The 27,484-nt window shown below is 40.5% G+C and overlaps 1 protein-coding gene across 1 annotated transcript in view; it reads right to left on the bottom strand.

Annotated features, from left to right (window-relative positions):
- LOC137378580 (early endosome antigen 1) overlaps positions 1-27,484 on the bottom strand; it is a 1,009,825-nt gene that overhangs the window by 458,310 nt on the left and 524,031 nt on the right. Inside the window, exons 15-16 of the mRNA XM_068048885.1 lie at positions 26,365-26,511; positions 830-988 (exon numbers count right to left, since the gene is read on the bottom strand). Of these exons, the coding sequence (XP_067904986.1) occupies positions 830-988; positions 26,365-26,511 (306 nt within the window). The remainder of the gene's footprint in view (positions 1-829; positions 989-26,364; positions 26,512-27,484) is intronic.

The raw sequence follows: 27,484 nt of genomic DNA, 5'->3' as shown, positions 1-27,484 counted from the left end.
GCATTCCATTACACCTGACTTGTGCCTTGTATGTGGAGATTCAGGAGGTGAGCCACTCGCCACAGAATAACAAGCTTCTGACCTGTTCAAGTAGCTAAGGCATTTTGTGGCTGATCCAGTTGAGTTTCTGGTCAATGGTGATCCCCACAGGATGTTGATGATGCAGGAATTTGGCAATAGTAATGCCATTGACTGTTAAATGGGAGGTGATCTTTCAAGAACTGTTAATTAGGCTCAGATCCAATGCCAATTTCAGGCATAGAGCTTGAATGCCTACTGAGCAGCCCTAAACAATATGACAGGCGGTGCACTTCTGGAATGGAGCGAGCGTGCACATTTCATCTGCCATATTGGACACTGGCACCTGATTTATGTCTGTAAAATGGGCACAGTGTGATCCAATTTCGATGTCAGTGACTACTGTCAGCAACAGACTAAAAGAGCAAAAGATAATAGTTCATGGAGGAGGAAAGGCAGGAGGGAGAGGAGAAGGGAAGGAGTTATTATTTGGAAATGGGGAGGGCCATATGAAATACACAAATTACTTCAAAAATGCATTGAAGAGGGAATATTCCATTGATTATTACAGTATTCAAAAATGTGTTAGTATGCAGAGGAGAACAGATAAAGAATCTGCCTGAAACAGCTATCACAGCATAGTATTTTCAAGGTATAATGAATTAAATGAATTCTTTCCTCTTCAGACAAAAATCATATTATAACTGAGAACATGCAAGGTATTTTTCCATAGATTAGGAAGCCAGAATTGCATTCAGTGAATATTTTGTTCTTATATTGAAGGCCCACAGAACAAAACCTAATAACTGACCTCCATCGACAGAGCATTCTGCTTATTTTGCACTGCTAAGTTCTCCACCTCCAGTCGAGCATGAACCTGTCCATTTTCTTCCGCCAATTCATTGCAGTGTTCCTGCAGTCGGGCCCTTTCTTCCTCAAGCTGTTTGATTGTCTGTTCAAGTCTTATCATCTGCAAAAATAAATATATACAATATCAATCTTAGCTACAAATTGACATGAATGAACAAAGCAATCATTTAATTTACATCACAAGAGCAAAAGTGCTCACTTGAATAGTTTCAGCTTTAAAACACATAACAATTACTGATTAACATGTGCCCTAGATTATGCCCCTTTGCTTTATGTAATATGACATCAAGAAACTAAAATGTTATGCTAGTTAACACTCCCTTACAGCAACTGACTATAACCTTATGCAATAGATAGTGACACAGGCATCAAAAAGACACAAGGAGAAGAAAAAAAAATAGATTATTTTATAGGCAGTGTTGGCTACATTGTGTGATATATTTGGGTGGCACCAACGGATAAGATGGACATTAAGCATAATAATAAAAGCAAAAGACTGCAGATGCTGGAAATCTGAAATAAAAACAAGAAATGCTGGAAATCCTCAGCAGGTCTGGCAGCATCTGTGGAGAGAGAAGCAGAGTTAACATTTCAGGTCAGTGACCCTTCATCAGAACTCTGGACATTAGGTCACTAAGCATGACTAGTTCAAGGATGTGTTTATTTACGTCATGATGGCATCACGTTATTACGTTATCACATCATTACCATAATGTACAAATACATGACACTGCTTCCCCTTTCAAAAGAAAATTATTTTTCTCTACAACAAACTATATTTACATATCAAATTTAAAAAGTCTAAAAATTATTTCTCATTTCCTTACAGGTGTTTGGTGTAGACTCAGGTTTTGGACTGCTTGGTTTATTTTCAGAACTTAAAGAAGATCTTGTTTCTTTCTCAAAAATTGGTACTTCAGACATTGAAGTCTGAACTGGTCCAAACTCTGACATGAGCCCATGATCAAGCAGATTGTTCTCATGTTTTGGCTCAGCCCTTGATGGGATCATGTGATCTACATGGACATTTTGAAATGGACGGGGCAAACTTATCACGATGACAAAGGAGTTTTAGGCGGCTTGTTCCTACAGTTTTGGCAGATAGTATGTTTGCTAGATTCTAGATCACTGTCCAGACAAGGACGATAAACAAACCCTCTAGCTATGGATTTCATACTGATTATTCCTGTATGTTCAGTATGGAGTTCTGCCATAATTTTAGTCCTCAAAGAACTAGGTACTACCACCCTATGACCCCACTTAATGCAGACCTCTTCACATGACAACGCATTGCAAAGATTGTGGAACGGTTTCAGTTTCTCATCAGTACAATGGTCAAATTCTGTCCATCCATTCAATGTCTGTTCATAGACTCTTTCAACACTGAATCTTTCTACGTTTCAGCTGCAATTTCAGTTGCAGTGATGGGAAAGTCATCATCTACTACTCGTATTGTGAAGATTGCATCTTCACAACCTACTTCTGAGTCTTGATGCAGCAATGCGACAGTGCATCAGCAATAGCATTCTCTTTTGAACTGCGATTTTTGATATTGTGGTTGTACTGTCAGAGAGGGACAGCCCACAGTTGCATTTTTGATGCTGCCAATGTCAGTATTGCAAACTTTGGTCCCAGAATAGTTTATTCTCTGTTAGTAGTGTAAAGCTTCTACCCAAAAAAACAGGAGAAACGTTTTGTTTCCAGAAATCATTCCAAGCGCTTCATTTTCTATCTGCACCTAGTTCTGTACACTCTTGGTCAGGGTATGCAACGCAAATGCTATGTCCTTCTCTTGACCATTATCCATGACATGACTGATCACTGCTCCAACCAACTCCAGTTTTAAGCGTCACACTAGCTTCAGGTCACAATTTGTGTCGGAATGAACGAATAGTGCACCATGGGTCAAGCTTCTCTTAAATGCATCATAAGCATCTTGTTGTGCACTAGACCATTACCATTTCACATCTTCCTTCAACAACTCATATAATGGAGCTAACACCATTGCAAGCTCAGGCAGAAATCATAAGTAATGTTGGGCCATACCTGAAAAAGATCTAAGCTCAGACACATCTGTTTGCTGTGGGGCATTGACTATTGCCTTTATCTTCTCTTTCACTGGCTGTAATCCTTTTTCATTAATTTTCAGGCCAAGGTACACTACCACAAGTTGCACAAAAGCACACTTGCTCTTTTACAACTTCACATTATGATCATTGAGCCTTTTTAACACTTTGTCCAACACTTGAGGAGTCTCTCCCTCTGTTGCAGTCGCGATCAACACATCATCCTGATTACATAAGCAATGCGGTACTCCTTGCAAAATCTTATCCGTTGTCGCTTGGAAAATTTTTGGAGAACACTTCACATCATAGGGCAGTTTTGTGTGGGAGTATAACCCCATGTGTGTGTTTATCATGAGAAACTTCTGACTCTCTTGATCCACATTAAGCTGTGCATAAGCATGAGACAAATCCAACTTCATGAATAGCTTGGATTCCCACTAACTCTGCAAAGAAATCTTGAGAGGTCTGTAGTGCATACTGCTCATCATCCACTGCCTGGTTGATTGTGACTTTGTAGTTCCTGCATAGTTTTACGATTTTGTCTGACTTAGGCAGTACAACAATAGGGGTTGCCCAATCACTGTGGTCAGTTTTCACGAGTACACTGTTCCTCTCTGGCTTCTTTAGTTTCTCTTCAGCCTGAGTTTTGAGAGCATAAGGAACTGGCCTAGCCTTATATAATGGTTTTGCATCAGGCTTAATTTGGATGTGCGCTTTCACACTGACTATACCTTCATAGCTATCCTTGAAAATGTTCTGTAACTATATCATTGCTAGTAATGATATGGTCATCTTAACTTGGAAAACATGGTCACAGTCCAACTTCAGCTTACGAAGGCAGTCTTTGCCCATTAATGTTGGTTGTTGACATATTTTGCAACAACAGCGGGTAACTTGAGTGACTTTCCCTTATATTACACATTGCACTGCATTTGTCCACACACAGGGTGGCACAGTGGCGCAGTGGTTAGCACTGCAGCCTCACAGCTCCAGCGACCCGGGTTCAATTCTGGGTACTGCCTGTGTGGAGTTTGCAAGTTCTCCCTGTGTCTGCGTGGGTTTCCTCCAGGTGCTCCGGTTTCCTCCAGGTGCTCCGGTTTCCTCCCATATGCCAAAGACTTGCAGGTTGATAGGTAAATTGGCCATTATGAACTGTCCCTAGTATAGGTAGGTGGTAGGGAAATATAGGAACAGTTGGGGATGTGGTAGGAATATGGAATTAGTGTAGGATTAGTATAAATGGGTGGTTGATGGTCGGCACAGACTCGGAGGGCCGAAGGGCCTGTTTCAGTGCTGTATCTCTAAACTAAACTAAACATTTCTAACACCGCACCAGAGTAGGGTTTCAATTGAATTCTGCTCTCAGTTAGAGGCACGGCACTGAATTTACTCTCATACTTAGCTCTACTCATAATGGAGCAATCTGCAGCCATATCAATGTGCATGTTGATGTATTATTGATTTACCAACACCTTTGTACAAATGTCTCTGTCACTTGATTGATTGCTCATGGCATAAATGCTGTACAGTCTCAGCTCCTCTTCACTTATGCACTCTGGATTCACTTCAAGATTGTGAACTCCACCCTTGTGATGTTACTGTTTTCTATTACCACTGGAATGAGTTCCCCTCCCTGCTTTGGCCTCCGCTCGGCAAACTGCTGCAATACGACCTTTCTTTTGGAAATTGAAGCACTTGTCATTTCTGTACTGACATGCTTGTGCCGTATTGTTGCCCTTACAGTGATAACAAGACACTAAAACACTATCACTAGCAGTCTTCTGACTAGCTTTCTCCACTTTAGGCTTGGTGGACAGTGGACAGAAGCTGTACTAATCACTGGCATAGGATGAAATTAACGAGCATTTTTTGATGCCAATTTATAGAAAGAGCAATCTTACACCCTAGCTCAAATGTAAGAATTTGTGTGTTTAGTAACTTCCATTGGATTCTTTCATCCACCAATCCACACACAAATCTGTCTCATAATGTATGGATTAAAAATGTGCCAAAGTTGCAAGACAGTGATAAATTCTTCAGTGTCACAACGTACTCACCAACTATTACACTACTTTCTGATTTCTGCTATCTCTAGTGGCTTAGGATTGAAATGTTCTTCCAACTTGGTGGTGGATCATTTTGAATGGCACATCTTTTGCCTTGTTGGGAGCAAGGAGGTTTGTTAGCGTGCCATACATTTCCAGGCCAATTTCTGTGAACAAAATTGTGTTTCTGTGCTCAAGAATTGCCTTATTCTGGTATTGACCTCTTTACTATTTATAATAAAAATATTATTAGCTCTGAAAAACATGTCCATTCCTTCAATATACGAACTGAATGGTTTGAGTCCTCTCATATGTTCCTAGCCTTCTGATGTATTCTGTGGGTGCAGTTATAATGTCTTATTTACAAATTCACAGTCCCCAGAAAATACATTACTGTGGCTGGCCATAACAGTGATACCTAAAACCATTCTAATTGGTGGAAGAAAATATTCTCTTACCCAAATGAATACTTTGAGGCCAATGCACACTAGAACCCTGTGGCATCCCAGTCAACCAAGGAAACAGCTTGAGGCTCAGGCTTCACAGAAACCAGCCAAAATCTCGACCATCTGAGCAGATAAGTCATCAGAAGCTGGTTGATCTTCTTCACGCAGTCTCTGCTGCTTTTTGCTGCCTATATTAGCAGACTTTTATCTCATCCTCATCAACATTTTCTGCAATATATTTGGGTGGCACTAACAGATAAGATGGAGACCAAGCGTGGCCAGTTCAAGGAAGTGTTTATTTACATCATGACATCATCATGTCATTACATCATCAGCATAAGATACAAATACATTAACACATTGTAAAGTCATTCCGGAATGCAGTACACAGAGTGGACGCTAAGTGAAAACTCACTGTGGTAAATTATCCTTTTGTGGTCTACATAAGTACACTGCAACCTAGTTAAGTTACAGCACATTAAAACCTTGCAATATATTTCTACCAGTCACAACGTACAATATTTTACTTGCATTATCACCAAAGCAATTTTTTTTGACTGAAGTTAGTAGAGCGTATATACAATGGACTTTTGAAAATATGCTGACATCTGAAAGTAAATGAATTTTCAAATAATTTCCAATAAAAATGTACACGAAATAAAATAACAGATATTGAGGGAGTTGAAAGGTGTGATGAAATTTTGAGATTAGGGTGAAGTTAATAAACAACTTGAACTTTGTTTATGGAATCTTAAAGCCTGTTTGGATTGTTGTCTTATAACTCTCTTCAGGACAACGTGCCATTCAAATAAGTACTGAATAGTGTATAAATTAGTAAATCAGTGCTGGAAATAACTACATATATAGAAACATAGAAAATAGGAGCAGGAGTGGGCCATTGGGCCCCTCGAGCCTGCTCCGCCATTCATTATGATCATGGCTGATCATCCAACTCAGTAACCTGTTCCTGCTTTCGCCCCATACCCTTTGATCCCTTTAGATCCAAGAGCTATATCTAACTCCTTCTTGAAAACATACAATGTTTTGGCCTCAACTGCTTTCTGTGGTAGCGATTTCCACAGGCTCACCACTCTCTGGGTGAAGAAATTTCTCCTCATCTCAGTCCTGAAAGGTTTACCCCGTATCCTTAGACTATGACCCCTAGTTCTGGACTCCCCCACCATCGGGAACATCCTTCCTGCATCTACCCTGTCAAGCCCGGTTAGAACTTTATAGGTTTCTATGAGATCACCCCTCACTCTTCTGAACTCCAGCGAATATAATCCTAACCGACTCAATCTCTCCTTATATGTCAGTCCCGCCATCCCAGGAATCAGTCTGGTAAACCTTCGCTGCACTCCCTCTATAGCAAGAACATCCTTCCTCAGATAAGGAGACCAAAACTGTACACAATATTCCAGGTGTGGCCTCAAGAAGGCTCTGTATAATTGCAGCAAAACATCCCTGTTCCTGTAATCGAATCGTCTCGCTATGTAGGCCAACATACCATTTGCCTTTTACCACCTGTTGCACCTGCATGCTTACCTTCAGTGACTGATGTAGGAGAACACCCAGGTCTCGCTGCATATTCCCCCCTCTCAGTTTATAGGCGGTCAGATAATAATCTGCCTTCCTGTTTTTGCTACCAAACTGGATAACCTCACATTTATACACATTATACTGCATCTGCCATGCATTAGCCCACTTGCTCAACTTGTCCAAATCACCCTGAAGCCTCTCTGTATCCTCCTCACAACTCACCCTCCCACTCAGTTTTGTGTCATCTGCAAATTTGGAGATATTACATTTAGTTCCCTCATCTAAATCATTAATGTATATTGTGAATAACTGGGGTCCTAGCACCGATTGCTGCGCTACCCCACTGGTCACTGCCTGCCATTTGGAAAAAGACCCATTTATCCCTACTTTGTTTCCTGTTTGCCAACGAATTTTCTATCCATCGCAATACGCTACCCCCAATCCCATGCGCTTTAATTTTACACGCTAATCTCTTATGTGGGACTTTGTCGAAAGCCTTCTGAAAGTCCAAATAAACCACATCCACTGGCTTCCCCTCATCAACTGTACTCGTTACATCCTTGAAGAATTCTAGTAGATTTGTCAAGCATGATTTCCCTTTCGCAAATCCATGCTGACTCTGCTGGATTCTACCACTGTTCTCCAAGTGCTCTGCTATAAAATCTTTGATAATGGACTCTAGCATTTTCCCCACTACCGACATCTGGCTGACTGATCTATAATTCCCTGCTTTCTCTCTACCTCCCTTTTTAAATAGTGGGGTTACACTAGCTACCCTCCAATCTGTAGGAACTGTTCCAGAGTCTACAGAATCTTGGAAGATAACCACCAATGCATCCACTATTTCTAGGGCCACTTCCTTAAGTACTCTGGGATGCATACCATCAGGCCCTGGGGATTTATCGGCCTTCAATCCCATCAATTTCCCCAACACCATTTCTTTACTAATATTTATTTCTTTCAGTTCCTCTTCCTCACTAAGCCCTGTGCTCCCCAACATTTCTGGTATGACATTTGTGTCCTCCTTTGTAAAGACAGAACCAAAATATGCATTTAGTTGGTCAGCCATTTCTTTATTCCCCATAATAAATTCCCCTGTTTCTGACTGTAAGGGACCTACATTTTTCTTCACCAATCTTTTTCTCTTTACATACCTATAGAAACTTTTACAGTCAGTTTTTATGTTCCCCGCCAGCTTGCTCTCATACTCTATTTTCCCCTTCTTAATCAATCCCTTGGTCCTCCTTTGCTGAATTCTAAACTGCTCCCAATCCTCAGGTCTGTTGTTTTTTCTGGCAAATTTATATGGCTCTTCCTTGGATCTAATACTATCTCTAATTTCCCTTGTAAGCCATGGTTTGGCTACCCTTCCCGTTTTACTTTTGCGCCAGACAGGGATAAACAATTGTTGCAGTTCATCCAGGCGCTCTTTAAATGTTTGCCATTGACTATCCACCGTTAACCCTTAAAGTAACGTTTCCCAATCCGTCATGGCCAACTGGCATCTCATACCTTTGTAGTTTCCTTTACTAAGATTCAGGACCCTTGTCTCAGAATCAACTACGTCACTCTGCATCTTGATGAAGAATTCTATCATATTGTGGTCGCTCATCCCCAAGGGGTCTCGCATCACTAGATTGTCAATTATTCCTCTCTCATTACACAATACCCAGTCTAGGATGGCCTGTTCTCCAGTTGGTTCCTCAACGTATTGGTCCAGAAAACCAACCCATATACACTCCAAGAATTCCTCCTCTACGGTATAGTGACTAATTTGATTTGCCCAATCTATATGCAGATTAAAGGCACCCATAATTACAGATGTTCCTTTATCGCATGCATCTCTAATTTCCTGTTTAATGCCATTCCCAACATCACCACTACAGTTGATCTGCACATCTTCAAGTAAAATATTGCAGTTTTAATATTATTTTTATCCTATGTCGCATTGCCTCAGTTCTCACAATGACTGCTGCATAACATGAATTATATGAAATGTCCATGCTTTCTAATATAATATTCAGTATACATAATTCAGAAAAATTCAAACACTTGGGAGTGAGTTATTGGCTGCAATTTAGCCCCAACACACCTGGTTTTAATGAATTGTGGTCTCTAGTGCTTGCAACGCAGGATGTATGTTGCATAGGACAGGGCCAAATCATGTGACATCATCTCAAAATTTAACAATGCCCAGAATGAAAACACAACTTTACAACAAACACCCAGATAGTGTTGCACTTTGAATTTAGCTGTAGTGAAGCAGTATGATGCCAGCAGCAATCTTATCGCCAGTAACCGTTAAATAAATACATGCTGGAGCAATTGTTTCAAAACAATTAAGGGAACCATTTGTGCTAGAGGCTGTTGCATGTGTGTTGACAAGTGTAGGTAAAGTACTCAACATTTTATATCTTTAACCTAACCTGGTAAAATAATTTACAGTGTACTTGTGTTTCTTTGACACTGTTCTTTGCAATCATTCAAATTTTCAATTAACCCTCTGCCACTTTAAGTCAATTTAACATACCATAACCTAATTATCAGTTACCCAAATCCGAGTGTATCAAGCCTGTGTCCTCAGTACCTTGCTCTATGGCAGCGAGGCCTGGACAACGTATGTCAGCCAAGAGCGACGTCTCAATTCATTCCATCTTCGCTGCCTCCGGAGAATACTTGGCATCAGGTGGCAGGACCGTATCTCCAACACAGAAGTCCTCGAGGCGGCCAACATCCCCAGCTTACACACACCTGAGTCAGCGGTGCTTGAGATGGCTTGGCCATGTGAGCCGCATGGAAGATGGCAGGATCCCCAAAGACACATTGCACAGCGAGCTCGCCACTGGTATCAGACCCACTGGCCGTCCATGTCTCCGCTTTAAAGACGTCTGCAAACGCGACATGAAGTCCTGTGACATTGATCACAAGTCGTGGGAGTCAGTTGCCAGCGATCGCCAGAACTGGCGGGCAGCCATAAAGGCAGGGCTAAAGTGTGGTGAGTCGAAGAGACTTAGCAGTTGGCAGGAAAAAAGACAGAAGCACAAGGGGAGAGCCAACTGTGTAACAGCCCTGACAACAAATTTTTCTGCAGCACCTGTGGAAGAGCCTGTCACTCTAGAATTGGCCTTTATAGCCACTCCAGGCGCTGCTCCACACACCACTGACCACCTCCAGGCGCTTACCCAATGTCTCTCGAGATAAGGAGGCCAAAGAGAAAGAGTTACCCAAATTCTTGATATGCAAATAAAATTATTTTATTTCAGAAGAATTTGCATAAAAAGGAGCTCTAATTTACACCATTTGAGTGAAACAAACTATTTTTCATCTTTTTTTTGCTTTACATTTGAAAATTCTTCTCCCAGTAGTGCAAAGGTGGAAAAAAGGCAGCATTCTGTAACACTGAGATCAAAGTCACCACCAAAGGCTGAGATAGTAATCAAGAGCAGTTTAAAATCAATTTGACTATTGATTGACTGGTTAGGAATTCTGCTGTACTGAATGAACTTCCATTCATGGGATTTGCTTTTATGAAGATTTGCAATGGAGAATTAAGATTTTTATGTACAAAGACATAAATCAAATAACCCCAAAGTACTAACATGTTGTGGAATATCATCAGATGGATATTGTCACTTTAAGTGATGCGTTGAGTTTTACCAGTTTCAGAAGTAGCTACAGTTTTATCAATATTTTACTGGAAGAAGAGTCTTTCTGATTACTACATAAAAGGAAATGCAGCTTTCATTGCAAGAGATAGGGGGAAGGTAGCTGCTACTGTGAGAAGCCTTGATAAGAATACCTCATCTGTGAAAAGCTATTGCAATAGATGAATGTAAATTTGTTGAGCGGCATTAGATGGATGGAGAAACTATAACCATGCACAACCAGACCAAAAGGAAATGGACATTAACAAACAGCAACAGGCCGAACGAGCAAACTACTCAGGAGATGGCATGAGTGAATTGCTCAGTAGATTAACTAAAATCTATGATCTTAAAATAAATATTTTAAAATACATACTTTAGAACAATTTCAGCAGTACATGCGTCGAGCAAAATATATCATACCATCAAGTTGTATGATAACACCAATCACTATTTGTTTAATATTCCAATCATCTGTGAAGCCTTGCTCATCACATGATTTGTTTCTGTACTGTTGCTATTCAGGAATAAAAATCTGTTAAAATGAGGGCATGTCAAGCTTTACTGTTTTCATTAAAATTCCTCTGAGAGATTTGGGAAGCAAACACTGAAGATCAATTAACTTGTTTGGAGAATGTTAGATGTCATTTAGGATTTAGCAAAAAGTAGTAAACGACTGACAAAACTTCCTAACTCACATTACTATTTTTTGTAAGCCAGCTGAGGAAAAACACCGGATTGAGTGTTAAGTCTCCCCCACCATCCCATCTTGTGAATGAGTGGCATTGAATAAGGCTGTTAGACAAGATCAAAAGAAATCAAAACAATACTCAAGAGAGAACAAAAAACTCTTTGCTAATTTAAATATTATCGCTAAAAATCTAGAAAGGGTTACAGTTTCTTTAAGATCAGGATGGCAAAGCAATCAGTCTGAGGTAGGACAAATATCACATTTTTAATGCTGGCAGAAGAGTGCCCAATGAGACTAATTTTTTGTTGTTGTATGATTTGCACTGAAATCTTGCCAAAGAACTGTCAATCCTCTGCAGATCAGCTCTGCAATCAAACGGAATAACCTAATAGTCATAAAGCTGCAGGAAAATTGAGGCACTGATTCACATTTTAATATCTGTAATTTCTGTAAGAACAGTATTTCTGAATACCAAATCACAATTTCTGTCAAACGATAGTGCAATATTTCTCAATTCTGTTTATTGCATCTGAATTTTCAGGCTCATATGCAAGTCATATTGCTCCCTAAAGGTTGAAAAACTACAAAACTTCAGCTCTTCGTTCAAAGAATTCAAACTGCAGATAGGTTTCCTTCAGTTCCCATATTCTTATTATATTCCCTAGTTTCAGATATCAAAGAATTCTATTACATCACTAATAACACAAAATTGTGAACAAGGAATACAAAGTAGCTTACAATGTAGTGACAATATTTATTGAGGTCAAGAACTAGAAAAACAAAGCAAAGTCAGGATATGGCTCTGAGAGGCCAACAGTCCTAGATGTAAAAAGAGTGATCCGTATACCTTATGTCACCTGAAATACAATGATTTATTCTTGATGGGTTATTGTTCCATCGGAAATGTTTTGTCATCCCAAGTTTTTTGGGAAGCTTTTTTACACAGAGGGTGGTGAGTGCCTGGAACTTGCTGCCAGGGGAGGTGGTGGAAGCAGATACGATAGCGACGTTTAAGAGACATCTTGACAAATACATGAATAGGAAGGGAATAGAGGGATATGGGCCCCGGAAGTGCAGAAGGTGTTAGTTTAGGCAGGCATCAAGATCGGCGCAGGCTTGGAGGGCTGAATGGCATATTCCTGTGCTGTACTGTTCTTTGTTCTATCCCAGTGTGTACCTCCCATTGCAAAAGGAGAGGCTAAACCCAGAGTTACAGATCAACCAACCATTGCAAAACCTATAAAAGGACAGTCTTATTTCTGTCATAGTCTCTTTCCTTTTAATATACTTAACCTCGATTTCACTACTTCCTGTGTGATGAAAATAAAAGTTAAAAAAAGTGCTAATCAGTGGCTGCACAGCCATTTAACCCTGTACCTGATGTACTAATTCAGTCATCTGCAATTACTTAACATTAAACCTTTATTGTAGTTTATGTTGCAGTTTCTCCACTTCCTTTGTCTTAACACTTCCTGCTCATGTAACATCTGAGATAGCTGGCAGAGATAGCTGGCAGATGAGCTGGTGCTGGGCCTCTCCCTTTATCACACTGAGGGGCATGATATTAAAGAGATAGCACAGTGTTATGAATGCTGGACTTTGTAACATGATTAGGATTTTAAAAATTGTGATTTTTAAAAGGTTACGATGGAGTCTTATCACATCCACTCCGCTAAAGGACAAGGCAGATCAAATACTTTATTTTGAAAAAAAAAGTCTGCGGGGGTAACACAATGGGTTTCGCCCTCTCAGATTTGCGGGTCGTAAAACAAGGAATCAGTGGTTCTGAAGCTGCAAATGTACAAAGCAGCTATTAACATCTGGGAACAATGGAAGGCCCAAGTGGCTCTGTGAAACCAGACTTCTGGACTCTGGAACAGGTCAATAAGTTATTGCCTTTTGAGTCCAGATAAATGTAACAGATTTTCTGAAGGCAGGCAGGTTATAAGAGAAGAAACCAGCAGTTGTGGCCTCAAAGCAGGCTGTAAGAGAAGAAGCCAGCGATTGTAGCCTCATGAGAGAGAGAAAGGGGACACCTGCTCTCGGAAGCCTGATACAGTAAAAGGCTGCAAACACTTGAAACTGTTTTGAAAATGGAAGCTTGCAGAGAAGTAGAAGACTAACAGGATCACCAGCCCTTATTCACGGACATCCGGTTCGAAAGTGCTCAGAGAAGTGTACGAAGAGGACATTGATTTTAAAAAGGTCTGGGAGATCCAACACATTGTTGCAACTGGAAGGAGTTTGGAACTTTTAACTGCAGAGATTTCGCCATCAAACGTAGAAGTGTAGTGTGAGGTTCTGAAGTACTTTTAATAAGTAAAGAAAACACCTTTCTTTGTAACTTGGGGTGACAGTCACTTACAAAGTACTATTTAGTTAATGGGGATTTCTTTATTTTGGTTGTTATAATAAAGTCTTAAAATGTGAAATCATGTTGTGTAATTCTTTAAATTAGTCTGGGGGCTCAAATCTCGTACTTTTAACATTAACGGTCTCACTGAGGTCGCAACAATAGATCAGAAGAAATGTGAAGCTCAGATGCCTTCAGACAATGGAAGGGAAACTATCATAACTATTGGTCTCATTGGAGCAAAGGATCTGACAGACCAGGTGGGCATAACACTAGCATGTAAATTCATGCAATCCTGTAATCAACAGGTTGAGTCATGCCTGATGTGAACACAGGCAGAGTTAGGGCTGCTCCAATTTTCTGACCTATGCTTCCATTGTGTGCAGAACTGTTGAATTTACTCTTTGACATAATTTATAATGATTGAATAAGGTGAAACAACTGAAAGAGATTCACTTGCAAGATCATCAAGAATCCAAGGTGTCAAACAAAATCTTTGACACTGTAATCCATCTTATTGGAATGCATTGTGTGCCACCAGTATTCAACATTTATAAATGTTAGTACTTTCAAAGTATCAAAACAACAAAAAATGTTTGTTTGCATAACATTGATCCTTGCAAACATGGCCGCTCACTTCTTTCCGACCAGACTGGCTTAAAAAAAAAAATCGCAAACCGCTGGACCGATGACAGGTGTTGAGAACAGGAATGGAGCAGAGAGCAGGAACAACCATGAAGCTGTCCGAAGTTCAGATACCACTGCTCCTGCTCTCAGCAACGGTCAGTGGGGGTGGGGGCGGGGGACAGAGAGAGAGAGGGAGACAGAGAGGGGGGGGGGGCAGAGAGAGAGGGGAGGGGGCAGGGGGGTAGAGAGAGAGGGGAAAGAAAGAGAGAAGGGGGGACAGAGAGAGAGGGGAGTCAGAAAGAGAGAGGGTCACAGAGAGGGGGGATGAGACAGAGGGAAGGAGGGATAACACAGAGGGGGGACACAGAGAGAGGGGGAACACAGAGAAGGGGAAACACAGAGAGCGAGGGGGATAGAGACAGACACAGAAAGAGAGAGGAGGGAGAGACAGCAATCAAGATCACTCCTGACAGGTGGACATCTATTTGGAAAACTCTGCATCGCCACAAGAAGTGTGTGGTGTTACGACCAAGGCGGGTGTAATGCACTGTTAATTCAGTCCCATTACTCCACAGGTCGTAGCATATTAGTAAAGTTTCCCACCTACTGGAAAAATAGCCAAATTAAACACTCTATTTGTCCCCAGAATAAAGCACACCAAACCAGGTTTCTTTAAACAACAACAAAAATTAACTATTTATGAATAAACTAAGTCTTAAACAATAATGAGATAACTCAAAATGTGAAAGGATTCTTTTCAAACTTCTTATGCTACCTAACTCTCATGCACACACACATGCATTCAGAAAAAATGGTTAACCAGTTTTAAAAGGATGTTTTGAGATTACAACTGTTTTTTAGGAATAATAAAATAACTAGGTTGTAACATTCTGGTAGGATATTTCCGGGTCGGTGAGGCGTCCCAGAGTCAAATAGTCGGCTGTCGCTCCAAGTCTCTCCAGGCGAGTTTGATGAACAGTCTGTGATAGGTATGTATTCATGGCACTTTGTCTGCAGCAGGCATCACACAGATCTTTCAGAAAAGGGTGTAGCAACAGGTCTACTTGGGTTTTGAATTAGCAGTCTAGCAATAGAAGCTTTCTTGAGCTTTCAGGATCTCCCAAAACAGGTAACAGGAGTCACTCCTAAGGCAAAGATTTTCCAGAGACTGGAGGCAATAGGAATTTGCTATCTTTTAAAATGCAGGGCTTCCTCTCAGCAAAGGAGTATTTCTCCATGGAGAGCAGCAACTGCTCTTTTCCTTTCCAGGGGTCTTTTTCCTCTCTCCAGGCAGACCACAGCCACCACCTTAAAAGTAGAATTTCTTTTTACAAGACAGGCAAGTCTTCTTTTTCAGGGAAAGGTCTTTTATCTCTGGTGTGAAAAACAAGTCCCAGCCAGTTTGTTCTGCCTCTTGCCTGTCCAGTTCTTTGGTCTTTTACAATGCAGAAGTGAAACTGAACTCGAACAATCAAGTCATGTGACCTGTCATTTCCCTTGCTGTTGTTTGGAACAGGTGTCTTGCAGTCTGTCCCACTCAGTTCAAACACCAAGTTTCAGCATTCAATGTTCACTGAAAATCCTTTTTCTCAGTCTTTTTAAAAACACACAGAATTCTAAGCTTTCAAATAAAAACAAAACTCTTGTGACAGCGGGCAGACATTGACGACTTGTGCAAGCAAAAAAAAAAATGCCAGGTATCTCACTAAATCAGTGTCCAACGTAGTGACGAGAAAGTAAGTCAATAAATTAGTCTTCTCATTGAAAGCTTCTTCACAAAAGTGCACATTTTTACACATTACAAAGATGCAAAAGCAAAAGGGTTGTTGTGGTGTGTGATTTTAACTTCCCCGATATTGACTGGTTTTAACTTAGTCCCCGGGGATTGGATGGGGCAGAATTTGTAAGGAGCATCCAGGAAGGCTTCTTGAAACAATATGTGGATAGCCCAACTAGGGAAGGGGCCATACTGGACCTGGTATTGGGGAATCAGCCCGGCCAGGTGGTCGAAGTTTCAGAAGGGGAGCATTTTGGGAACAGTGACCATAATTCCGTAAGTTTTAAAGTACTTGTGGATAAGGATAAGAGTAGTCCTCGGGTGAACGTGCTAAATTGGGGGAAGGCTAATTATAACAATATTAGGCAGGAACTGAAGAATTTAGATTGGGGGCGGCTGTTTGAGGGTAAATCAACATCTGACATGTGGGAATCTTTCAAACATCAGTTGATTAGAATCCAGGACCAGCATGTTCCTGTGAGGCTGAAGGATAAGTTTGGCAAGTTTCGGGAACCTTGGATAACGAGGGATATTGTGAGCCTAGTCAAAAAGAAAAAGGAAGCATGTGTAAGGACTAGAAGGCTGGGAACAGACAAAGCTCTTGAGGAATATAAAGACAGTAGGAAGGAACTTAAGCAAGGAGTCAGGAGGGCTAAAAGGGGTCATGAAAAGTCATTGGCAAACAGGATTGAGGAGAATCCCAAGGCTTTTTATACATATATAAAGAGCAAAAGGGTAGCCAGGGAAAGGGTTGGCCCACTCAAGGACAGAGGAGGGAAACTATGCATGGAGCCAGAGGAAATGGGCGAGGTACTAAATGAGTACTTTGCATCAGTATTCACCCAAGAGAAGGACTTGGTGGACGATGAGTCTAGGGAAGGGAGTGCAGATAGTCTGGGATATGTCGATATCAAAAAGGAGGAGGTGTTGGGCATCTTGAAAAACATTAAGGTAGATAAGTCCCCAGGGCCTGATGGGATCTACCCCAGAATACTGAGGGAGACAAGGGAGGAAATTGCTGGGGCCTCATTGGCTACAGGTGAGGTCCCAGAGGACTGGAGAATAGCCAATGTTGTTCCTTTGTTTAAGAAGGGTAGCAAGGAAAATCCAGGAAATTACAGGCCAGTGAGCCTTATGTCAGTGGTGGGGAAATTATTGGAGAGGATTCTTTGGGACAGAATTTGGAAACAAATGAACTTATTAGCGAAAGGCAGCATGGGTTTGTGAAGGGGAGGTCGTGTCTCATTCACTTGATCGAGTTTTTTGAGGAAATGACGAAGATGATTGATGAAGGAAGTGCAGTGGATGTTGTCTACATGAACTTCAATAAAGCCTTTGACAAGGTCCCTCATGGCAGACTGATACAAAAGATGAAGTCACATGGGATCAGAGGTGAGCTGGCAAGATGGATACAGAACTGGCTCTGTCATAGAAGACAGAGGGTAGCAGTGGAAGGGTGCTTTTCTGAATGGAGGGATGTGACTAGTGGTGTTCCGCAGGGATCAGTGCTGGGTCCTTTGCTGTTTGTAGCATATATAAATGATTTGGAGGAAAATGTAACTGGTCTGATTAGTAAGTTTGCGGACGACACAAAGTTTGGTGGAGTTGCGGATAGTGATGAGGGTTGTTAGAGGATACAGCAGGATATAGATCGGTTGGAGACTTGGGCGGAGAAATGGCAGATGGAGTTTAATCCGGACAAATGTGAGGTAATGCATTTTGGAAGGTCTAATATAGGTGGGAGGTATACAGTAAATGGCAGAACCCTTAGGAGTATTGACAGGCAGAGAGATCTGGGCGTACAGGTCCACAGATCACTGAAAGTGGCAAAGCAGGTGGATAAGGTAGTCAAGGAGGCATACGGCATGCTTGCCTTCATCGGTCAGGGCATAGAGTATAAAAATTGGCAAGTCATGCTGCAGCTGTACAGAACCTTAGTTAGGCCACACTTGGAATATTGTGTACAATTCTGGGCTCGCCACACTACCAGAAGGATGTGGAGGCTTTGGAGAGGGTACAGAGGAGGTTTACCAGGATGTCGCCTGGTCTGGAGGGCATTAGCTATGAGGAGAGGTTGGATAAACTCGGATTGTTTTCACTGGAACGACAGAGGTGGAGGGGCGACATGATAGAGGTTTACAAAGTTATGAGCGGCATGGACAGAGTGGATAGTCAGAAGCTTTTTCCCAGGGTGGAAGAGTCAGTTACTAGGGGACACAGGTTTAAGGTGCGAGGGGCAAAGTTTAGAGGGGATGTGCGAGGCAAGTGTTTTACACAGAGGGTGGTGAGTGCCTGGAACTTGCTGCTGGGGGAGGTGGTGGAAGCAGGTACGATAGCGACGTTTAAGAGGCATCTTGACAAATACATGAATAGGATGGGAATAGAGGGATACGGACCCCGGAAGTGCAGAAGGTTTTAGTTTAGACATGCATCAAGATCGGCGCAGGCTTGGAGGGCCGAATGGCCTATTCCTGTGCTGTACTGTTCTTTGTTCTTTGTATTTGTTGCTATTTTGATTAATCGCAGGATATATTTTTAATGCCTTTATCTTTCTGAAATTGTCTCACTGGCTCCCTATTTAAGACAAAAATTGTAATGTGGCCCCCTATGTGAAAATGTTGGACACCACTGCTCCAAGCCTTTAACCTTGTTTTAAAATAATCTAGCAGCTCGGTTATTTTAAAATACACTTAAATGCTTGTGTTATGCAAATTAACTTTAAAAATGGCAAAACTCACTTAGAGATTGCCTCAATTTCTAAACTCTGACACACATTACTTTCACTTGGGACACAAGCTCAGTGACATGCTGAAGGTTAATGGACTTTTACTTCAAAATAAATGTTGCAATTCCGCTGCTATCCATTTGGAATCACATTGTTCCAGAACTTGTATTGAAGGGAAAACAGGCAAGAAAATCCAAGAAAATCTCCAGAAGTCAGCACTGTAGGTTCCTCATGAACACAAGAGTATGGTGTAATGGGGCTGAGTGATATTGGCAAAAAACAGGATACTGTTGATCCATATAAAATAGTAAATACAATCTTACGGACAGCTCTAATAAAGCTTAATCTATGATGAACTGTTTACGATTCCTTAGTGGACTTGAAGGAAATTAAAACCTGAGATAAAGTTGGCTAGGATATCTCAGGCTAGTCTAGGTACGAAGTACAAGAGGCAGAACCTTTACAAGAAATGGCACCATGATAGCCATCACTTTGCAATATAATACCAGGGAAAGAGTGAGGCATGAAACCCTTAATTCATTGGTTACTTCACTGATACAGAAAGATGAACAGTGACTTCTAAAGCAAAAGTCATAGAACCAGAGCATGCTGAACATTACACCCACTGGGATTTTCCAGGAATGAATTGTTGATGATGAGCTCCTAACATATTAGGCCTAGTGTTGGGAGCTCGGGAAAAAGGGAGGAGGGGGAAAATCCCACATATCGTCAGGAAGGGCTGCAGCTAATATTTAAAGGATGTGGCCATTTTTAGATAGATGGCTGCAATTAAGGGAAATAAAAAATATTGCAGCCTTAAAAAGACTGTAAATACTCAACAATTAATTGGTTTTAGTGCCATTAGTCCAGGAATGAATTTTGGCCAGGGAATAGGAAGAGTTCATTGCTTTCCTTAACTTGTTTCATGCGATCTTTTATGTTCACCAAGGCAGGCAGATAGAACCTCAGTTTAAGGTCTCATCCAAAAGATGGCACCTTCCACAGTGAATGGTGCTACACTGATTATGCACTCAAATCCAAGAGCTGGCTTGAAACCACAACCTTTTGACTAATGCGTAAGAGTTCTGTTAGAAATTAGAAATATGTTTAGAATAAACATATATTTAGCAGTCAGCCTGAAATAGGTAAAGGAATAGGTTAGCGCTATAAGTGTCATTTTACTGGAAACTGCTTAAGGTTTTGTTTCGTTAGAAACAAAGCTAATAAAACAATATTCTTCAGTGATTGACAGCTGTAGCTAGTCCAGAAAGGGGCCATGATCAGGCAGGGCATCTGCAATTGTGGCTGAGCAGCTGGGTAGATACTTAAAACAACCAACCATCTTACAAAGCTGTGTTAGGGTCTTCATTTAACCTTTCCTAGTTAAGATGCTTGTTGAAATACATAAGTTAATCAGTGTGTGGAAGTAGAATATAAGTTATTTTAGTGAACAACACTATGGTTCAATCGCCTGATAAGAAATAAGAACAGATGAACAGAATGGCCATTATGAACAACTCGTTCCGAAGAAGGGTCACTGACCCGAAACGTTAACTCTGCTTCTCTTTCCACAGATGCTGCCAGACCTGCTGAGTGGTTCCAGCATTTCTTGTTTTTATTTCAGATTTCCAGCATCCGCAGTATTTTGCTTTTATGAACAACTCATTAACAGGCCTTACGAACAGCCTTTGACTTAAATAACTGATAGTGAAACAGATACAAATAATGAAACTTCTGCAAGTTAGATTTGAAGGCCGAAGGTGGAATGTTTCTGGGGAGAATGCAACTGATCAGGGAGAGTAGCTTGAGATGAGATAAGGAAAGGATGATGTAAGGTACTAATTGATCAAGGACAGAAGGTACATGCGAAGACTCAAGAAGATAATGGCAGATAGATAACATTAAATGCGGATTTTTCACCCCATGGTTTAGACAAAGAACTTGACGTTTTATAGGATATTTCAAAATAAAGTAAATCTTTATAGGACCACAAAGCTTGTCAATAGTCCATCTCGGTCCATCCCTGGAAAAGAGTATAAAGTAAGAGACTTTGGGAGGCCTCAGTGCAGTAGGTAGTCGAGAGAAACTCCAAAGGGTAAATCCACACTGCCACTTGAGTAGTTTGAAAAGTTGTGAAGACTTGAGGCACTAAGAAGAAAAGAGAAAGAAAAGAGAGCTGCTCGCGCATGCCAGCATGTCTCACACAACCTGACAGCTTTTACAATGCTTATCATACATGCCCAAACGTTAACTGGACACAGATTCAAGCTTCAGCTAACAACTAGTATCCTTGGCACATTCACATCTTCACTCATAAACAACCTACTTACACGATGCATGATCACTTAATGACATACAAAATGCGCTGCAGTGTGGCCACATAGCTGCCATTGATATTCTGTTGGAAAGGAGATAAGAGTGCCGATCATGCAAATCAGATACCAGTTTGATACATGAGTGGACTGCACCTTGGCTGAGACTGGAGATCACTCCTGTGCTATTCTAAAAGGAGGCAGAGTCAAAAAATGAAGAAGCAGGTGACCTCCACTGGACAGGTAGTGCTGTCCCATGATGTAGGTTTCTTATAGGTGTCAGTCGAGATTGCAAAGTTGAATGCGAAATGTTGTCATGGCAATTTACAATGGTAAATGCTAACACAAAAGCATGACCAAAATATGCGACAACAGGAAGTAAAGACTGTGGACAGGAAGTACATGACCAACAAAAGATGTTAAGATGTTTTAATAATATACAGTTAAAGTTCATTCTTGAAGTTTAGTGGTTGATAAATCTACTTTAGAGTAAGCTATTTCCAAAGTCAATTGTTAATACCCAAGAGTTGGACAAGCCAGCATGTTTGACAGTAATATTTTCTTATTGTTGAACAGTATATTTTTTAAGGAAGGGAGGAATGCCTAAAGTTATAACATATGATTGCATACATACAAATAAAAAGGCATATTGCATCTATTATGTTACTTCATAAGAGTTTTAAATTATCCTGATTAATTTAAAAAAAGAATTAATACAAGAAGCATAAAGAATCTACAAAAGATCATCCAGGGATCTGGAACTTTGATTTTGTAACAAACGTAACTCTTACTGGTATATTTTGGAATAAGCAGATGTTATTTTTAGGTTGTACTTAGAAAGAAGGTCACCTATCTATCGATTTTCATTGAACATATACTGGACTACACACAAATAATTGGTATCATGAATTACAAATTCATTCTTAATAAGAGGTTTTCAATAATACAATACAAATTCCTCAATAAATATGAAATCACCTGACAAGAAACCAAACTTTGATTAATGTTCTCAAAAAATTATATCAGGAGATGTCAAGTTTTACAAATGCAGCAATGCGTAAAGATTTAATATGAATGCATAACTCTATTACTCTAATACTACAGATTAAATTATGTAAAATAGCTTCAAGTACTGTGGAAGTTACACATGATCAGTATCAAGTTAATAATTCAATTAAAACTTAACATTCATCTTATCTGATTTTCCAGTGAGGATCTCCTTTCGTTTACTTAGTGATTTTGTTTGATAAAATATTACCAAACAAAATGGAACAGACATGTCTTATACTTTTGCTAAATGTTTTGTTAATTACTTATTTCTTTAAAAGTAGAGCTTGGTTTCCAATTTAAAAAATCACATCATTTGTAACTCTAATGTGAATTTTCCAAAATTCCTTAGATTCAGGAACAGTCCCATTAGATTGGAAATTGGCAAATGTTACACCGCTTTTCAAGAAAGGCAGAGAGAAAACAGGGAACTACAGGCCAGTTAGCCTCACATCAGTCGGTGGGAAAATGCTGGAATCTATTATTAAAGAAGTCTTAACAATGCACTTAGAAAAGTACAATATGATTAGAGCAAGTCAACATGGTTTTACTAAAGGAAAATACCGTTTGACAAATTTATTAGAGTTTTTTGAGGATAATTGGAAGGGTAGATAAAAGGGAACCAGTAGATGCAATATACCTGGATTTCCAAAAGGCATTTGATAAGGTGCCACAAAAGGTTAATAGGCAAGATAAGGGCTCATGGAGTTGGGGGTAATATATTAGTATGGATAGAGGATTGGTTAACAGAAGGAAGCAACGAGTGGACATAAATGGGGCATTTTCAAGTTGGCAGGCAGTAAATAGCAGAGTTCTGCAAGGATCAGTGCTGGCACCTCAGCTATTTACAGTCTATGTCAATGACTTAGACAGAGAGTAATGTATCTAAGTTTGCTGATGATACAAAGGTCGATGGGGAGGACATACAGAGGCTGCAAAGAGATATAGACAGGTTAAGTGAATGGGCAACAAGATGGCAGATGGAGGATAATGTAGGGAGGTGTGAAGTTATTCACTTTGATCGTAAGAATAGAATAGCAGAATATTTTTTAAAAGTGTGCAGCTTGTAAGTGTCGATGTTCAAAGAGACTTGGGTGTGCTTGTGCAAGGAACGCAGAAAGTTAACATGCAGGTACAGCAAGCAATTAGAAAGGCAAATGGCACATTGGCCTTTATTGCAAGGCAATTGGAGTACAGGAATAAGGAAGTATTGCTGCAATTGTACAGGTTTTGGCGAGACCACATCTTGTGTACTGTGTGCAGTTTTGGTCTCCACATTTCAGAAAGGATATACTTGCATTGGAGGCAGTACAGCAAAGGTTCACTAGATTGGTCCCTGGGATGACGGGGTTGTCTGTTGATGAGAGGCTAAGTAAATTAGGCCTGTATTCTCTGGAGTTTAGAAGAATGAGAGGTGATCTCATTGAAATATATAAGATTCTAAAGGGGCTGGATAGTGCAGACACCAAGAGATTATTTCCGCTGGTCGGGGAATCTAAAACACGGGGGAATAGTCTCAGCATTAGGGGCCGATCATTTAAGAATGAAATGAGGAGTAGATACTTCACTCAAAGAATTGTGAATCTTTGGAATTCTCTACCCCAGGGGGTTGTGGATGCTTCATTGTTGAATACATTTAAGGCTGGGATAGACGGATTTTTGGTCCCTCATCAAGGGATATGCTGAGTGGGCGGGAAAGTGGAGTTGAATCCTAAGATCAGCCATGATCGTTTTGAATGGTGGAGCAGGCTTGATGGGCCTCATATGGTCTACTCCTGCTCCTATTTCTTGTGTCCTTGTGATATACAATTTAAGATTTAATAGATATAGACTGCAGGTAACCCATTACAGTCATTTTTTAAAAATTCAATATAAATAAACCAAGGCTTTTGCATAATTCTGAATTAACAAGAAAAGTATACATGTGTTCATTTTCAAACAGTTAGTAAACAACAGCTGATGAAACTATTGTCCAGCTTTCCAGTCAGAGGGTTGGTGGTTGAAGCTCCACACCACATAAGCACATAATCTAGGCTGTCACTTGAATGCACTTGTCAGGGAGTACTGCACTGTTGGAGGTATCATCTGTCAGATGAGATGTTAAATCAAGAGCCTGTATGCCCACTTAGGTGGATATAAAAGATTCTATGGCACTATTTGAAAAGCAGGGGAATTTTCCTTGTGTCCTGGCCAACATATTTCTCTCAACCAACCAATAGATGGTCATTAAATCTTACTGCTGTAGGAGCATGCTGTGTGAAAATTGGCTACTGTGCTTCCCAGATTGTAATAAAGATGACATTTCAAAAGTATGTATTAACTATAAAGCACTATGAGATGTCAAGGTTATGATAAAGATGATCTAAGAATGTTTGTCCTAGTCCTTTGTCCTTCCCAGTCCTGCTGCTGCTTCGAAACTAGATGTGATGAGATAGATGATCTCCTGTCGCATTGTACATCAGATAATATGCTGTTTTATAATAACATGAGCATTCTGCCATGTAACATATTCTGCATTATTTTGCTGCTAAGGTGAATCTGTGTTTCAGGTAAAGGCCACATATTTAATTGCTGTAAATCCTGAGATCAACTGTAAGTTCCTAGTTGTTCGTGAAGGTTGTGTGCTCTTGTAATGTAGAGGGTTGACCTTGTGCAATGATATGAAGTTAGTCATTGCCATATTATCATAGTGCTTCAGGTGCACAATGCATGATTAACTAGGAAGATGCAGGGATCAAGGTGAATAATATCTGGCACCCACGGCTCTTAAATAGCTCCTCGTTGCCTTAAAGGGATATGGCGTTCATGGTGAAAAACAGCTGAGTCCAAACTGCACCATCTGAGGAAGGAGTTTTGGTGAGCCTGCTACAGCAAGTCCTACTGAGAAGAGTTAGCATTTTTGGAGTGGAGCGTTACCTTCCACAGAAGAGCAGCCCCAGAGCTATGTGGATGGAGGTAGTTGAAAGAGTCAATGCTGCTAAATGACCCATCTTGGACTCTTTTCTGTCTCCCCATTCCTGTCATTCAGTTATGTCAGGAATCCATGGAATTTCATGCAAGAAAATAACAAATGAGAAAATTTCAGTTGGCGCATCAGGATTGCTCCTCCCGATGGAATTTACACTACAACATTTAAGAAACTGGAAGTGCAATACTTCAGTAACCAAGTACGTAATGAGTGGTAATGACTTGGAACCCGCTGCCTAAAAGGGTGGTGGAAGTGGAAACGATGAATGATTTAAAAAGGAAATTGGATGGGTAATTGTGGAAAACAAACTTGCAGGTCTACGGGAATAAAGTCGGGGAATGGGACTGACTGGATTGCTCTATAGAGCTGGCATGGACACGATGGGTCGAATCGCCTCCTTCTGTGCTGTTATAACTCTATGACTCTATGAGCAGTTTAACTTGCTTAGGATCACAAGGTTTTGGTTGATTAATGAATAAGGCTCCACTATTCCATTAAGTTTTACGGGAAATAATTATTCAGGCATAAGCATCCTGATTAGACTACAACTGACCTCCATTTTTCTTCCTAGTTCACTTCAGTTATATTTGACAAATAAGGGAAGAAAACATTTTGGCTAATGATGTGTTAACTATTGTGCAAGCATCAAAGTAAAATGGAAGATTCATAGTGGCAATTTTTTGTTTTCAAAAATAATGAATCATTATGGCAAAATGCAATGGTTTTGAACATTTCACTACTTTCTCTCGCACAATAGAAAAAAATGTGTGCATATGTCTTTCATAAAATTTTACTGGCAAATGTTATTGTACTGATGAAAATGACAAGCGACTAATCTTGTCATCTCATTAGCTGGAAAGAAAATGGCAGAGGCATATTAATAATTATCCTATTATATGTGCAATGTCAGCTGCATGAGAAGACCAATTTCAAACAAAGCCCTTCAGCAAAGCTATAATCTAAAAACACATACCATTTTTGGTACATTTTAACTTGTGTATTCCACTTGTAGCAATAACTTGAACCTTTTCTGTGGTTACCTTAAGTGTGCAGCTGCATTTTGCAGCAGCTATATGAAAAGAGCCATCTCCAGCATGAGTGTTGATCAATAAATTGAACAAAAAGCCTCTAGATAGTATTTACTGACCACATTTTGTTAAATTTACTGACCTCATTGCTTTAAAGAGAAGCATAATTATGCATTTGTTGAAAAAAATTAAGATACTGCCACTATACCTTGTCTCTAGCATGCTCCTGATTACTTCGTTCGTGGCAGAATTTTGACTCCAGCTCACGAATTGTCTTTTCATACTGTGCAGCTGTTACTTTCAAGTCTTTATGTATACTGTTAATTGTTCGTAGTTGTTCTGCCTTCTCTGCGACCTGCCATATAACACACTGAATGAATGGGAATATTCAAATCTACTAACATCACATTTATAAGTGCAAATCATTACATAAAACAATGAATTATCAGAAAAAGAGAGCAAATCTTTTGTATGGGATAGAATAAACTATCTGTCATGAGGTATTCTCTGACCTTCTATTTATTATTGTAGGTCATCTGTAATATCTGACTGTAAGAAGCACTGTCTAAAAAAGCACCAATTTTAACCCCTTGCACTCGATGAGAAAAGTGTGTACAATGGGTAAAATTCAGAGCAGTATCTGCACACCAGATCCAAGGTACACATGTGCCCTGCTCCAGTTTTTCAGGCACAGTTCAGGAAGCATACAAGGCCTGCGCCCCAGTCAGGTGAGGGTCTTCGGTATCTGGTGCTGGCTTTGCCAGGAACAACGGGTAGTGTGGGGTAGTAGGCCCAGAACAAGGCTGAAAAGATTAGCAAATATTATTTTTTTTAAAAGAAACATCAGAAATGTTCCACTGGGCTCCTCACCCCTGCATGCAGCTTTCCCTCCCCCACTGCGATTGCCTACCACCCTCACCCACCGCTTAACTGACTGTGGGTCCCCAGTGACACCCTTCTGCCATGCTCGCCCACTCACGGCTGCCACATCACTAACACGAGCTTCAAACGGACGTCAGGCCTGCTGTTTGTTAATGCGGCACAGGAGTTAAAATTACCTCAACATTACATCAGTGAGCCGGGCTGAGTCTGATGCTCGGCCCGAGGTTCGCTGCTTACCCCAAGTTTTAAAATCAGAGCTTAAGCTACTTCCAGTAGGACAGAGACAGGCTGATTTGCAGTCTGCACTGCATACAGTGGGTGCATTTGTACTAATGTCATTTGACCACTCTATGTGGTGGACAATAAAACTACCTGAATCAACTTGACTGCAATCGCTGCTTTCCGACTGCCTCCCATAGTTGTTAACAGTGCAAGTAGCTGACTGA

The sequence above is a fragment of the Heterodontus francisci genome, chromosome 17 (assembly GCF_036365525.1).
Source record: "Heterodontus francisci isolate sHetFra1 chromosome 17, sHetFra1.hap1, whole genome shotgun sequence".
In the NCBI taxonomy this organism is placed as follows: Eukaryota; Metazoa; Chordata; class Chondrichthyes; order Heterodontiformes; family Heterodontidae; genus Heterodontus; species Heterodontus francisci.
This window is presented reverse-complemented; position numbering and strand designations above follow the sequence as displayed.